Here is a 17,240-nt window from a genome sequence, read left to right on the forward strand (position 1 = left end):
AACAAACAAACGAACAACACCTTCGCCTTTAGCCAGAAAATACCTCTCCAGTGGATGCTTTGGTTTTTGCATGTTTTAGACAGCCATCTTGGAAGTGACCTAGATGAATTGAACATCAACCCTGAGCTTATGCTCAGCACCAGTAAGGTGGATTGAAGTTGTTGACTGAAGAATGAAGGTTTTTTTTGTTAAATTGTTGTTCACTTGCTACTTAGGAATTAAGAAACCTACAGATTGCTTAAGAAATATAAAATATATCAGCCAGATACTCAGTGTGTAAGTTGATGGCATCTAGAACAATGGTCACACCACTTAATGTTGCTCAGGAAGAACTCCAGTAAGGTCATTGTCTCTCTTTCTGTTTCACAAGCCAGGTATAGTACATACTTCAAAACTGAGAAATGCTAAAGGCACTGATGTGAGAGGCACAGAGATTTCACTGTAAGCAAGGAGAACGATATATCTTGAAAAAAGCACTTGAGTAAGTAGCTGAGATCATCAGAAGCAGCTTGCCTTTTCTTTGTGCTGTAGAGAGATCCAGAAAGAGCAGCCATTGGGAAAAGCACTGTGAATTATGGACGGCCTCTATGAGTTGCAGTGAGTACTTTATTTTACAGTTTAGAAGACAACAGCAACTGTCCAGACTGTGAAGTTGAAAAAAAAAATTGTGTTAAAACATTTACAATCTTAATTTCTCCCAGCCAGCAATACAGCGACTACAGTCTTTCCAATGCCATCTTGCATTTGAAGGTAAAAAGGTGGTCTTCCTAGATACTTCCCTAGATCATGAAGGGATTGGGAAAGGTGAAATGTGATAAATTCTTGCAGCAACAGGAGAATTTAGGCTTTGAATCATGTTAGAGCTGTAGAAGTGTTTGAGATAGTTATCTGAGATGTGTGGTAAGATGCTTCCACTACCATAAATATGATCACCTAGAGGCTCGTTGTGTCACTATGGTTCTAGCTGATGAATATTGCAGTCTACCAGGTGGATGATTTAGAATTACTCTGTGGCAGGTGGTGTAAAGAGCTGAATAAGAGGAGTGGGATAGATGACTGCACAGCAATGAAAAGCAATCTCTTCCTCATGTTTTTCCTTTGCTATTTATGGACATTCCTGGACTTTAGGACTCCTCCAGCTGTAGTTTTAATCATTTTTATTGACCCAACATACAAGCAAGTGTTCATGATGGAAGGAAGGAGCTTCTGAAAGAGAACATAAGTTTGATTAAGAGCTTAATGTGTTTTAATCTACAGCTGTAGTTCTTGATTAGAAAGTTATGCTAAAATTGTATTCAGTACTTCAGTTCCACAGTACTGTTGGACACAGAGACAGCATAAACTGTCTGATAGTTGTTATATGATTATTCCTGTCAGAATGTCTGTAAAAGAAGGTGATTTCAGCATGGTAGACATCCTGGCCAAAACAGATAAAACTGAGTTAAGCAGAACACTTATATATTCTCAATTGACTTGAAAATGCAGCTTTTAATTCAGGAAATAAATGTCAATCAATTTTTGATTGAAAGGAGAGAAATAAAGGGCTTGATTTTACTTTTACTCACCTTCCTGGGAAAAGCTGGTTTTCACACAGTGAGACAAGATTAAAAAAACCTCACAAACTTTTCTGTAACTTCAAAAAGGAAAGAATGTAGTGTGGTTTTACATACTACCTAAACAAGTTCCCTTCTCCACCATAGAAGAGTGAAAAGAACTAAATAACAAAAAAGAAGCATCTGAATAAATGCAAGTCTTGAATATGAAGTCATCTTATAAGAAAACATTCTAAAAGGCTAAAAGGTATTTTGTATATTTCCCATGGGACAGTGCACAGAAGCGATAATCTTTTTCAATTTGCAAAGGAAGCAAAAGAATATCTGGAGGTTAATGAGGGTATTCCTTACTATTACAGAAGGGCATGGCACACAGATGTATGCAGACTACATTATCTAGACATCTAGAATAATTGTATTTTGAATGATGCAGAACCTAGAAAACTAATCTTTTCTCAATGGCTGCCAAAGCACAAAGCAGTAAAGCAGAGAGAGTAGATCAAGCAAGGAGTAAGCTGACATATTCTGAAACCTGCCAGCTTACATCCAACAATCACTCCATTTATTTATTTATTTATTTATTTATTTACTTATTTATTTACTTATTTATTTATTTATTTATTTATTTAACTTAACCATGGAGGAAAATATATTGCAAAGTAGAAGATGTCTTTTGCTGCCAGTATAGCAGTGGAAACCAAAAGTGGCAGTAGAGACTTTCTTGGGTTGGTGTATTGAAAAAAGTGGAGTGATAAGCTTTCAAGTTCTGCTTATGAAAGCGGTCAGAAAGTGGAGGTAATATAAATGGACTAAGCCTTAGTCCTTCAACTAAGGTTTTGACAGGACTGTGTTCCTTTAGGTGGAGCAGATAATAGATTTGAGCAGAAGTACAAAGAAAAATGAGAACATATCACTTCTACACTTACTCCTGGGACAGTCACTCAGATATACAACTAACTAACTAACTAAATAAATAAACCTCACTTAATCTATCGAAGACTTAATGGTGGAACCTACCTTCACACATCTCATCTGTCTAAACACTCCCACCAAAATAAAATGACTGTGGAGAGGTTTTGCAGGATCTGGTCCCCAAAGGATAAGTGTTTCCAAACTCTTATTTTGGCTTGAGGTACTCCAGGTATTCTTGTAAAATACAACCAAAAGTTGCTGTCATTGATTACATTGTAATTAAAGACCAGGATATACAAATTCAGTTTAATTGCCTCCTAGCACTACTGAAAATGTAACTCTCCTTCAATGAAAGCCACACTTAAAATGCAGGACACAGAGGATTACAGGTTAATAGGTTTACAGAGTAATTTGCTACTGACAGTTATCAAAAGATTCAAGATGTATTTTGAAATCAGGTGATCAGATGTTTCATAGAGTAAGGTTTTGATAATGCCCACAAATATTTCTTCTCTTTTCTTCTCTTGCTTTCAGTCTTTGGAGAAGTGTTTCCCTTCCCCCATCTAAACCCATCTCTAGTTTCTGATTTTTTGTACAAATGAAAAACAGAAGATAAAACACATTTATCTTTCTTATTAGTATTTTTTTTTTCTCCACTAAAATTCGCTGGAAACATAAGGAAACAGCACTGACAGGCACTGATGTTCCAAAGAACATGACAGCATTTCTGTTTTCCTTCAAAGGAGAAAATGAAAAGCTTTTCAATCAAATCTGCTTCTCTCTTTTTTTTTTTTCTTTTGAGGTGAGAAAAAAAAAAATCAAGTCTTTCAAAAGAGAAAAAAACAATTTAGTTTTTAGGTATATTTTATCATTAACCATTTATAACTATTTGCCATTGAAAGTCCTTTTTACTGATTTTTAAATGTTTTCTTTGCTTAAAAACAATTATTGAGACAGCCTGTAAAAGAAGCAATTCAGTTTGACAACAAAAAACAATATTCTTTTTTTTTTTTTTTTTTTTGTAAAAAATGTGCATTTTAAGAATTTAATGATCAGAAGGTTGAAGAATGCAAAGTTTCTAGACTAAAATCTAGTTGGTAGTTCAGGAAGAATCCTTTCAACCTCTGCTACATATGGCAACTACTCCACCTTTGATCCAAGGGCAACAGTTAAATTTTCAAAAAAGTATTCAATCTTCAGGTCAGATCCAGGTCTGCAATATTTAACTTTATGGAAAAAATAAAAATGTCCTTTGGCAACTTTTTTTTTTTTTTTTTTTTTCAGTTTTTTAGTTTTATAAAATAATAATGAGAGAAAAATAAGAATGCATTAGAATGAGGGCACTTTTTAGTACACTTCAATCTGAAGAAAGTGATGCATTACCAGTGCTATTATAGCGATTTTCGCTCATGGCCTATCAACTGTGATCTGCTACAATGACATAAACAAGAAGGATCTTGTCCTGCTTCAAGTACAAGTACTTTAGAAATCAATGACCATCCTGTGTTTAACCAGACATAAAAAAGACAGTTAAAAACTTGAAAAACTGTAGAAGTTATGCCTTCAGCTGCCTCAGAGATAGGCAAGTCTTTTATTTATATCAAAATATTTGTGATATTTTCACCTCAAATTAAAACAAATTCATGTAAGTAAGCAGCTAATTCTACGATTCCTAGACCTTTGCAGAAAGTAACTTCTCTATTTTGATCTCAAAAGAGACATATGTTACCGCCTTTTGATGGTTTCTCTATTGTAAGGAGATCATCAAGAAAATATTTCCCAGAACTGAAGTCAGTTTAAATACAAATGAGTGGTTTCATTGGCTTTAGCATATTTGCTAGTGCCACTCTGTGTTGCTCTGAGCCTCAGGGATATGGCAGCATTTTGAAGAAACTATGGGAATGAAGAACAAAAATGACATACTTAACCTTTGACTGAACTGTGTATAGCTTCTAAGTCAAGGGAGAATAATAAGAATTCTAATATACAATAAATATTCATAAACATTGCTTACACTACAAATTCAGCTGAATTTTTAAGAATCTTTCCCTTAAAATGAATAGCAGTAAGGAGATAATTCTTCCATTTTTTTCTTTTTTAGGCAATTAAAATTCTTCATCACACTCTGTGATGGTGAAGGTTAATGTGGCCTTTATAATTTGGGATGAAACTGACCATGTCCTTCACTTTTGCTGCACTTTCACCATCTTTCCTCAGTGTGAAAACACAGCAGTCTTCACCACTACAGGCAACTTTTAAAGATAGAGGTATCCAACCCAGTAGACCAGGTTAAAGAGCAGGAAGGATGTAGGAAAAAAGACCCTAGAGTAAGAGTCCAGTTCTAAGATGTCTATGTGAATCCGTCCTCTCCTCCATGAGCCTGATTTACATTCTTCATAACAACAGAAAAAACTCTGGCAGTCTTTCCCATCCAGACATTCATAGACACATGCCTCTTCAAATTCTTGCCAATACATGGCATTGTTCAATGTGATGACTGTAGTTGGTGGTCTCATATCAAGTACAGAATAATTCTGAAGGGAGAAAAAGAAACAGACAATGTGATAAACTCTTACGGATGATGCACAATTTACAATCATATGAGAAATCATATGAGACATGAAAGATGAGCTGGGAATTAGATGTCAGTACTACTGGAATTCTAGATTCAGGGATGATCTTTTCTTTCCATCGAAGGGTGCCTTATCAGATGAATTTCCAGAAAGGCTGTGGAGTGCAAAGTCAAATAAGTTGCATTCACTACCTCTTAAACTTACCATGATTTATAACAACAGATATTGTTTGCAACAAATAGCTATGACTTCAATACAGGATTTTAAAATGCTGTTTGACAGCTGGCTGAACATGAGCCAGCAGTGGACCAGGTAGCCAAGAAGGCCAACAGCATTCTGGCCTGCATCACAAATAGTCTGGTCAGGAGAATGTCCCTGTGTACTCGGTACTGGTGAGACTGGACCCTGATATTGTATTTAGCTTTGAATTCCTCATTACCGGAAAGATTAGCTGCTCAAACACATACAGAGAAAAGCAGAAAAGCTGCTAAAGAGACAATAAAAAAACAAATACACTTCAGCACATAAAAATCAAGAAATATGAAATAGTTAAGTTCTCTCCTTGTTTGTGTTTGCATCAGATAGCTGAAAGCAGACCATTCTGCTAAACTGATGTTCTGTGCCCTTTATATACATGTATATTATGATATGTATTGCCGTTTTAGATTTCAGTTGGGTGCTCTATTTAAACTTTATTACAGCTGTGCTTAATCAAATAGTCATCTGGAAATTTGAAGAATATAATTAATTCTATTTTTAGATATGGTTCTAATACACTCCTAACTAGATTAAACTTTTAAACCCAAAGTATTTGAAAATCCATCCTAAAGTTTGCTAAAGATTTTAGATATACTCAAACAAATTATTTTCCACAAAACTCACTAACTAAAACTGCATATATGGTTTTGTTGGACTTGTGCTTATTAATTTTTACCAAAATGTAATGAAAATTGCAGTATTAGGTAAAGCAGAGGAACAGAATTCTTATTTACACTTGACACTTCCCTCTCCAAAATAATTTGATAAGTCCTTATAGAAAGAGGCAGGTATGTTCCTCTACCACAGTCAAAAACAAACTGACCTTTTAACAAAAAAGCAAAAGCAGTATTTATAGTGAAGTCAGGATAAAGTATAACACAGCATTACAACTTTCTCAGGAATTATTGCAAATAAATGTCAACCATACATTCAAGCTGCCATTGCTGTCACAGAACTATGTACTTACCATCACATGACCAAAACTGACATCAGGTAGCTTAAATAAAGACAAGAAAAGAACTATTCAGAAGGAAATATAAGTTTCATTTCATATGCACCTAATACTAAATATCATTTCTTAAAACAAATTTTAAATGCATTTTTTGCCCTAAAACTCTTCATATCGCGCCTTCAAATTATTTAATGAAATATTCTGCAAACAAATAAACTGCATGGAATCTCAGGAGAACATGCACTTAGTTTCCATCCACTTTAATTCTTTATTCAAACCTTTTAATTTTTATTTTTTTTTAAATTTAGCAAACAGTAGTTAATTAAGGATTTCTTCATGAGTTAACTTAGGTACAATCAGTGTTGCTTGTTTTCCTAAGTTTCTTTATCCTAATGACTCTTTTATTCAATCTCACTATATATAGGACAGCAATTTTAGTTTGATCATTAGCAAGTTCACTTTGATTGTTCCATAAATTTCTTTTGGTAATACTCTCCTGCTTTCTCATGTAATGCTTTTTTTACAAATATGTTAGAGGTTTAATGGAATTTTCATTAACTAAGTTACCATGTTTTCTCTAATTTCATATTATTTCAACCTTTTCTTCTGTTATTTCTTCATTGTCACTTTCTATAGCTTGTTTCAATCCACTTCTACTTTCTGACTGATTATTCTCAGTATTCACATTTCTTTCTTTAGTTTCCTGCTTTATAGTTTTCTTATTTTACTCTGTATTGCTGTTTTAAATGATTACATGTAAAGAGCTGGTGTATCATTATTGCAAAGGAATTTTTGTCCAAAAATGCAACTTTTTTACAAAGATTTTGTAAGTACCCTCCTTTGTTCTTGTATGTAGGAACATTTGAGCACAGGGCTAAAAATAAGTGATTGTTCCCAACATGAACAAAATCCCATTTTTAAAGTTCATAAATATTCCTAGACCTGTTAAGACACAACATAGCAGATGGATTTTAATATACACTAATGTACACATGATTGCATAACAAGCAATACCTGATACCTGTTTCAGTGAAGCCCTTTATGACTACTAGAAGGTAACAAGGGGGAAAAGGATGCACGGGCAGAGCTGCTGCTTCATGGTCAGCAGGTTCTTTCTGTTAAGTACGGAAATCCAGATAATTTCCTCCAGCTTCCAGGATAAGTAATATCATGAAGTGGGAAATGCTAGGAGGAGTGGAGTATAATGAGATTAAAGGATGTTGCTGAATGACCCTCGACCCTCTGAGCCACAGCCTTGACAATAAAACACTCCTGTCTTACCGACTTTTTCTTCTTAGTACAGTTTGGTTTCCTGCAACTAGAGTAGTAGTTGAGGGTTGCATACTCCATCAGAGCAGCAAATACAAATAGAAAGCATACAGTCACAAACAAATCCATAGCGGTGACATAGGAGACACGGGGTAATGATTTTCTTGCAATGGTGCTCAAAGTTGTCATGGTCAGTACTGTAGTGATCCCTGAAGAGAAAAACTGGATTTACTTTTATGCAATACCATTTCTGTAGGCTTAAAGGAAGCTTTGGAAAACAATACACACAACAGAAGGCCAAAGTATACGCAAATATTCGGAAGAAATTAGTTTTGTCTGGTAGTATAATAATAACGAAAAATAACTGTAGAGAAAGAAGTATTTAGTAAACAAAGCTTTCCTCAGCTGTTCATATTTGTCTTTGCAACACAGAAGCTCCCGTGTCCCTCACTATACTTTTCCTCATCTCCTTATACTTTTTAAAGAAAAATAAAAGAAAGCCCAACAGACATAGAACCCAGAACCATTAGTACAAACAAACAAAGCAAAACCCCTAGAAAACATAAATGAAAACATGGTGTTTTTCACAGCAATACTCCTCTTGTGAAAAATCTTGTGCTCAAAATAAAAAAAGAGAAAAAAGAAAATAAAAGAACTTTTGCTGCTGATTATGAATATTGAAAATATATTTTCATGCTCCTGCTTCCTTGGGCGTGCTCCAATGCTGTCTTCTTTCTGGGTAAAGGAAAACAGATTCTCACACAAACTTCAGATACAACCTTAATGGAAACAGCTTTTTCAATTTGTACGAAGCTTGACACCTTAGACTGATATAGTAATAACAAATATAATTGGAATTTCTTAGATTGAAATATCCTGAAACAATAAAATCAGTATTAGAATGAAGTCTATGGGGTGTCAGTTATTTGGCTGTTTGGTAATTTATATCATTCGTGTTAATTCCTCAGCAACAGATGGCTTCTCATTCCCATTTTGGACTGATGTTTTTAATCATTTCTTATGAACCACAAGTCTTCACATAGGAAAAACTAAAACTCAGTGACATGGAAAGAAAAGATCTCACTCAAATAAATCTCAAAAGGGAGCCTGCTCTAAAAACATACTTGTAAGGTAATCTTTCTTTTTATAGTTAAAGTGGTATTTTGCAATGGTACATAGTGTTTGAAATAGCAGGGGATAATTTAAATTATGCCTTATAGTAAAATTACTTCCCACAAATGGCACTGTGGAGAGCAAAAAGTATCAGTGGATTACTTTGACTACTTTCTCTTTGGTAAAGCATGCCTACCTCTGATTTTTAGCACTTGAAACTACAGCAATTCACAAGAATAACCTGCTTCATTCAAACCATAAGTAAGTCTCTGGAAAAGCCAAAATGCTGATTATTGCGTGGGCCTGGATTTCCTTTTACAACAAATAGCAAATAGAAACAACAATAAAAAACTGTTGCTGAANAAAAAAAAAAAAAAAAAAAAAAAAAAAGCCACAACACAATAATCAAGATGAAAGCACCACGGTAGAAAAATGGGAAATGTGGAAAATCTTTCTTCCATGGGAAACAACCATATCCAATGTGTGTCACCTCAGTATTTGCACTGTCTTGCGCTGGAACCCAGAGCAGCCACTGTAGTACATGCAAACTTTAAGCTAGCTGATTCATCTAACCACATATTCAACAACACAAACAGTAAAAAAAAGAGTTATCCCAGAATTAATGAATGCTTTGCAGATTTTTCTCAGGTTTTGTGATTTTTTGCTAATTTTCTACTGCTGCTAATGCTAGTCTACATATGAACTGCAATTACATTTCTGAACTTCAGCATAGAGATGCTTTTAGACTCTGTACATATCTTCAACATCTAAAAGATAATACAGAATTTTATTTTTTTTTTGTCAACTGTAGGTGGCTGCCATGATCCAGTAACATCTCCAGACCCCTCAACAACAGCTTTGTAGCTAATGAACCTTTTAAAAGCTCCAGACACAAACCCTATGCATTCATCACAGCAGTCAAATGCAAAGATTTCCACTTGCAATAAGTGTTGGCTCACTAGCCTTGATTTGGTCCTTGTTAGCTATAAATTCTTTTTTTTTTTTCTTTTTTTAATTTTTTTTTTCCAGTATGACAGTGTTTCAGGTCTTGGGAGTCACTTTTTATTTTTATTTTTTACTATTTTTATTTTATTTTATTTTATTTTATCTTATTTTATTTTATATATATTTTTAAAGAAACTAACAGCATCCAGCCCCAATTGTTTTGATAATGAACCACATTTTGCTATCAAAATGTAAAATCTCAGGGGACGGAAAATCTGAGAATATCACAAACCATCACAGTTTCCAGATTATGTGTCACATTTGAAATTATGTCAAGAGCATGACATACAAGAGGGGTGCAGAGAGCTGGAAACCTTCAAAGGTAAAGCAAACAGATTTTTACTTCCACTATTAATATAAAATATTTTCATAATATGAAGACCATTATAAAAGAATCATTCTTCGTTTAGGCTGAGGATTAGGCTTGGATTCCAGCTCAGACCTTAGGCAAAGAATGAGCTTTAAAAAAAATAAAAATTCACTCTAGTGTTTCAACTTCATACCTGACACATTGACACAAGTTTTGAAATATTAAGATGAGTCCTATGAGGACACATGCAGAGAGCAAAGAGAAAGAAGTGTACAAGACAATATAGTTTTATATTCCTATGCAACTGTAAGTCAGAATGTGTTGATATTTACATACGAATAAAATGAAAAACCCACCACTGCCAAAGAGAATATCTAGATTCCTTACCCTTAGTTCATTTTATCTATCATGTTAAGAAAACTCAGTTTGGTGAGTGGTTTTAAATGCAATAAGCTTTGACAGATGAAATTGTTAAGTCTCTCACTAAGGAGACATCAGTACTGTGAAGTGAGCAGTGAATCTGTTACTGAAATTTTCAGTGCTTTGGAACTATTTCAACAGAATTCTAACACCAGCCAGGAACAGCTTTGAAGTAACCTGGCTTCAAAACTTTCTGGTAGATAAGTGTGAGAAGGAAAACATGCTTGTGTATAAATACCACTTTTGTGACATTTATATTCTCTTCGCAAACTTCACACCAAAGATAGTATGGATATTTGATAAATCAAAAAGGATTTTCCAGTAGATCAGTGTAGGTATACAAAATGCATGAGAACACTTTAACCTTTAGATCAGTGGTGTAAACAATTATTTAACGTAACAGTTGCCTGAAAGGTGCTTACTGTGCAGTGGCACGTCAAGTGAAATAACATGAGCATTAGAAACTATTTGGTCAGGGAGGCTCAATTTTTCTTATTTTCTTGTAGGAAAAGGTGTATTGATTTACCCAAGATACCACTTGTTTATAAACTTCATTTCTTCACCTTTCTGGTCCAGTACCTGTTTTGAGCACTTCCTTTATTATTCTAGGGAATGAACTTAAGACAAAATGACAAGGAGAGCAACGATCATTTTTATTAAACATAATCTCTAACTTCTTTTATACCAAAGCATCACTGGCCTTGATACCGACTACATTTTTTTAAGCTACCATGTGAAATCGCTGTATAATAACTGCCTCTTCATATTATATATTATAGTCATACTTATAAAAAGCAGGGGGGAGCTCAGATGAAAGCTTTGGTTTAACTTAATTCCCTTCATCCTCAAGAAAAAGAACCACTTATTTTTCAGATCATAACTTTTCTTCAGATGCTTGCTGGCTCTTCTTGATTGTGAACACTGGGAGAAGATCATTTTGATTACCAGGAACAGGTAAAAACAGCAGAGAGCTATCCTTTCCCCTCTGAATGGAGAAGAGTATAACTGGACATCGCAAAACACAGTTCTCATCCAACAGCTGAATTCTATTTCCATGTTTCCACTGACTCTTCAGGTGCTCTGGGGTGAATCACACTAACACTGTTGGCCTCAGTCCCTCAAAGAGTGTGTTAAAAATGGGTTGTGATGCCAAGTTTTTAAAGAGCACTTAGACGCCTTTAGACAGTGTTGCTTAAAGGATGTTTATGGTCCCATTTTTTTTTTTCCCTCAGCCAAATACTCCTGTCTGCATTTAGTTCTCCAGAACAAAAATTACCTACTACTTATAGTTATTCAGAAAGGAGTAAAACCCATCCTTCATGTGACTCTGAGTAGTTGCCATCAGGTTAGAAAATTACTCATTAACTTCAGAAAGTGAAATGTTTCCCTGATGCTAGTTCTTCACATTAATGCAGTCATACTCAGGGCAGTTTTGGTGCACTGAGTCCGCAATTCATTTCAGCTAATTAACAGGATAATTTCAGTAGCTTGCCTTTGGCTGTATTACTCAGATTTTACCATGTGCCACTTTCAAAATGTGCAAGTGTGTTGCTCAGACAGATTTATAGCTTCTGTTATACAGGCAGTAAGCTGGGAACATTTGCTTACTGCATCCCGAGAGTCAAGAGGCCATTTGCAATTTGGGAATAACAGGTCTCTGATCATATCCAAAAAGAGGTGACCCACATTCATATTATTTTCTAGTCACTTGACTTTACTTATAAGAAAATTTTATTTTAATTTTCTATCAGAGTTTAATGAGGTAGCAATCACAGCCACTGGATACAGCCTTGGAATATCTCACTTTCACGGTCTTACTTTAAATTCACAACCTTAATGTAAGAACTCTGAACTTCATGCTGGTAATGGGGGTGAGGCAGGGAGAGCCACACTGTTATGATCATAACCCTACTTTTGATTTTAATTAATTTAAATCTGAACTGTGTGGTGTGGAGAACTACCCTCAGGGATAGGGTATGAAGTCTACCTCCAGAAAATTAGTAATGCAAACTGTTAGACACCTTTTAGTCTACCTTCACACTGCCTTGGAGGTAGAAGGGTTCACAGAATAACTCTTAGGGTCTGTCGTGTTGCAAGAGCACTCTGGCACTCACACAAATGAAATGAGGACTGAATATTCCTTTCTCAGAAAATGTTAGCTGGACCCACAAGATGCTACATGGCTACTTTTGTTAGTTTTATGAACTACTGTAGCAAACCTTGCAGATTTCAGTCTTAAGCTGACCTCAAGCAAAAAGGATTTTAATACAGAATTATTTGTAAAATGTGACCTAGTGTTGTCTGCTTGTACTTGTCCTATTATGTTCATTTAGGTTTTCCTTACTTCTGATCCTGCTACCATCCTCTGAGCAGCCCTTGGCTTAAAAGATGTTCCTCGTCCATCAGTAAGATTTTAAGCTGACACAACCACTCCCTAGAAAGATGCCGATAGAGATCAGGTAGTGGTTAGCATACAGTTTTCTTGCTTAGATAAAGCTGTGGCTCATGAGGGAATCATTCTTAGAGAGTATTTTTGATAATATAATTATTCTGTCATTGAGCAGAAGGTTAATAAGCTACTGAAACACATGTTTTAGGAAGATGGCTTTCATACCTGGTGTTAGTACACCTTGAACAGATGACAACACACTTTATGTGTAAGTTAAGGACTTAGAGGGATCAAAATTCTGGAAGAGTTCAAGTGACTTTGCAGCTAAAATCTCATTCAAAGTGAATGGGCTTCAAAATCTCTCTAGAACCTCCTTTTTATTTTTTCCCTCAGATCCATCAGGGGGTATAGGCCGGAAACTAGAGTACTCTTAAAACTGGTGGCTTCCCAGAATTATCTGTGCCTTTGCATCCTCAGCACTTCCATTGCAGCAGAGCCTTCCACCTCAAACAAGGAGATTCAGTTGCTTTTACAAATGTTTACTGTCCAAAAAAATGTTTTCTATCCAAAAAAATCAAGCAAGTCAGCTTTCAATAATTTGTTGTTTTATGTTGGAATAATTTAGAGGGCACAACTGATTAAAGAGATGTGAAAAGCTCTATCAGGAGGAAGCAATGAATAGCTGAGAATGGTAACACCTACTCTGGAAAACAGACATGTAAAACATGACACAGCCTCCCCTTTTTCTTAGAATGGTATAAATTATTCCTGACTGAATAAATTAGACATTTGCAGCTCTGGCAACCTCACTCTGGACCAAAATGTTTTTCCTTCAGTTCTGATTGTATAGCTATAAGGCTGCTGTCATACAGCTCTATGCCCTTGACACTTGCAAAACCTGCAGGTTTTCATATAGACATAAGAAAAAATGGTCAGAGTTTCTCAGTGTATCCTAAAGCACAGTGCCAAATAGCACACAATGTTCTTGACACAAATGACCTGCTGAAAAATCTTTTTCAGCCCAACCTGTGAAAAATAACTATACACCTAGAATGGGGCCTAACTTCAAGCCCACAAACATAAAACACTTTGAATGAACTAATGTTATTATATCTCATCATTTTTTAATATACATGGGACATTATTTCCTGTAGGGAAAGAGTTTCAGAAGAAAAAGAAGCCAGCAGTGCAATTAATTTATTCTTTAAAAATGTCACTGAAATATCATAGTGAGAACAAGGGGAGAGCCATTAGTTCTAGAATATTATGCAAAATATGTGACAGTGTCATTCCAAAGGGCCAGGGTAGTTTACTTTTAATTACCCTTTTAAAGGCAGAAAACAAAAGGCTTCATCGATAAATAGATCGGGGTCTGCAAGACATGGTAGCATTAATACAAAGCATATATCTTGTAGTCCTTTTGAAAGGAAGCTGACATTTTCAAATGACAGTGTGGAAACTACATGAAGAGAGCAGATAAAGGAATTATTAACAACTTACCTAATGCTGTTCTTGCTGGTGTGGCATCTTTTTTAATCCAGAAGGAAACCCACGAAAGAACAACAGTCAGGATGCAGGGAATATAAGTCTGAATAGTGAAATAACCCATTCTTCTGCTTAAGTCAAAGTAAACAGACATGACTACATAATCACCTGCAATAATAGCACAGAAAATAAATTGACATTGTGGTGAGATACAGGTAGTTCTTCATTGTGCTGTGCTTTTAAGCTGCGTAAAATGCAGCATGTGAAATGTTTCTTGATGTTTTGAGAGTATCTGAGCAATAATGTTCACATAAAATAGAAATGAAAAAAACTTGTCCATTCTAATTTCCTACAGTTTAGGTCTCTGAAAATATTGACCTATTTGGACAGGCAGATGCTCTTGGGAATCCTTCATGATGAGTGTCACAGTTTTGTAATTTTTGCTATTGGTACTCCACATTATAATATCATGTGGAGCACAGAGAAGAACTACACGTCCCAGAGGACCTCACTGCTGGAGAGGGAAATACATCACAGAAGTGATGCTTGCTCTCTCACTGCCTGGCAGTGGGTGTGAGTGTGCTTCCAAGCCGTGAGCCTTCAATTTCAAAGTAGGCTTCTTGCTCTTCAGAAACCTCTCTCTCTCTCTCTTTGTTTCTCTCTCTCTCTCTCTTATTTTACTTGATTTATTAACCTCAGTTTCAATTAGATTGTGTTATATTGTGTCATCTTGCATTCCAATATCATAGTTAGTAAAATAAGTTTTCCTCCTTGGATCATTGCCACTGCTCTGTTTGTTTCCTTGAGCCCAACTCCCATCTCCCTACCCCTTCCCCTTTTCCCTTCCCATTTTTTTGAAAGGGGGTGGGAGGGAGGGAAGGGGGCCCCACAGGCCTACTGCCCCCCTGTCACAGACATAGACTGATCTAGATAACGTTGTGACAAAGAGTAATCTTTTGAAAGGCCTCTTGGCTTTCCAGACTTGGTATTTCTGGCTGAGTGGCCAAAAACATGTGGCCATTTTATTCACCAGATCTGCCCCCCTAAAATCTCTCATTCAACAGACTGTGCTGTCCTTCTTGCAGATTTGAATGTCTTCTGTTATCTAAGAAGTGAATTAGGTGGTAGGGGTCTGTATGACAAACTGTAGCATGCACATCAGTATGCTTTTATATAAGAAGTTATTTATAGACACTAGAGCCTCAATGCTGGTGAAAGAGGTCAGAATACATAGATTTAAAGGTCACATTGCTATAAATCAAGAATCTGTTTTTATCAGCATTCCACCATCTAAAAGTAGTAATGGTCACTTGAGGTACTGTAAACCTTCAGAAGATGAGCCTGGACATAGCGCTTATTATTCTGCGGGATACTAAAATTCATAAGATCAAGAGCTCAGTAAGAAGCCTGTTTTATCTCACATTATATGATTTTCTTCACACTATCTCTTCTGCTAATCTTGACAACTCCACAGGGGATAACAATCTGTCCTTCTCTCTCTACGCAGTAGAGACCTTATCACCTCTATCCTTAGTAGCAGCTCCCTCAGTTTCACAGCTGTTAACTATCCTTTTCTCTCAGACAGCCACAGTGATTAACAATAATGAAATTGAACTGAGACCAATTTCTGTACTTTGCTTGGAGTATGTTGATTCAATTTTAGATGTGAAGAAGAGTTTATAAGCCAGAGAACTTTTGTGGTTGTTTTTTTTGGGTTTTTTTTTGCCCAACTACATCACTTGACTAATAAGTTATATTGTTTCTTGTTACAAGCCTTGCTTTTCTAGAAAAAGATATTTGCAGAAGATGTAATTTACTATAGGTAGGTAAATCTGTCCTGTTACAGCAAAATTCCAAAAGAAATTGATAGCACAGAGGAATTAATTCCCAAAAGATTGGTAACTGAAAGAGTATAAACAAAAGCACTGAATACAGTGGATATTTTGATGATAAAAAAATATGACACAGAAAATAAATTAATTCAGTTAAAATAACTTCCATCCAAAGAAACTCTGAAGGCCACTATAAAATGAGTGAACTTCCATAAGTTAAGAAGTCAAAGGTAAATAAGAATCTGAGGGTGGTGTTTGGGAAGAGAAACTTAGAACAATGAGTCAATAAGAAAAGTTCTATGTGTTAGTACATTATTCTAAGATAGATATAAATTGGAAGAGGTTTGATAAGCTTGTGGGTACTTCCATCATGCCTCTGTTAGATGAATGGATGGATTTTCATGAGTAGTGTGCAAGTACAAACCTTATGACCCCAGGAAGTTGGACATTAATTCCAAATGTCTCATGAATTTAACATACAGAGACAGAGCTTTAATACTAGAGCCCAGTGCTGTTACAACCAGAAAGCACTGCAGTACATTATGATGTAGTGAGCCTTGTGGGTTTTTTACAGACTGGTTACTTTCATTCCACTAATCCCCAGCATTTTTCCCCATACAGGGAATCGCAACAGGGAACTGACATGGGTAAGTATCCACTGGTCCTTCTGGCTTATTATTAAACCATGTCAGCATCCTAATCTTCAACTGAGAAGATCAAACCCAAATAACCAGTGTGACTCAGCTGAATTTTACAAAGAACTGCAAATTCCCAAGTACCCAATAAAGACCCACAGAAGCACCTAAGGAATCTGAAATCCTAGGATAATGATTGGCTAAATTGATTTAACCACAAACTTCTTTTCTTGTCTGAAATTCACACAAAAATTCTCACATGAAGTAGGGAGACAGTCATATAGGCAGCAGCTGTGCATATGAACATTCTCTAGAATCATCTCTTGATGTTCTCTAACTTACGTACTGATAGGCAGTATAAAAACACATTGGGAGAATAATTTTGTTCAGTGGAAATACTGGCACACAGTAGAGTAAGATAAAAATTCCTTGATTCTCCTACAAGAATGTCACAGAACTTGCAGAGGACACTGCTTGGCAAATAAGAATAGTGATGGTAATGCATAGGAGACGGAGAAGGAAGTCACCACTGCT

General features: G+C 35.7%; 1 protein-coding gene across 3 annotated transcripts in view; it reads right to left on the reverse strand.

The window, feature by feature from the left end:
• Window positions 1-588: 588 nt before the first annotated feature.
• The window catches only part of GABRG3 (gamma-aminobutyric acid type A receptor subunit gamma3), a 288,663-nt gene continuing 272,011 nt past the window's right edge, over window positions 589-17,240 (reverse strand). Inside the window, exons 7-10 of one of the 3 annotated variants that reach the window (XM_032441558.1) lie at window positions 14,255-14,407; window positions 7,530-7,726; window positions 6,264-6,293; window positions 589-4,999 (exon numbers count right to left, since the gene is read on the reverse strand). In XM_032441558.1, the coding sequence (XP_032297449.1) occupies window positions 4,721-4,999; window positions 6,264-6,293; window positions 7,530-7,726; window positions 14,255-14,407 (659 nt within the window). In that variant the 3' untranslated portion in view covers window positions 589-4,720. The remainder of the gene's footprint in view (window positions 5,000-6,263; window positions 6,294-7,529; window positions 7,727-14,254; window positions 14,408-17,240) is intronic. The other 2 variants (XM_032441559.1, XM_032441560.1) reach the window with 2 other exon arrangements.

The sequence above is a fragment of the Coturnix japonica genome, chromosome 1 (genome assembly GCF_001577835.2).
Source record: "Coturnix japonica isolate 7356 chromosome 1, Coturnix japonica 2.1, whole genome shotgun sequence".
NCBI lineage: Eukaryota > Metazoa > Chordata > Aves > Galliformes > Phasianidae > Coturnix > Coturnix japonica.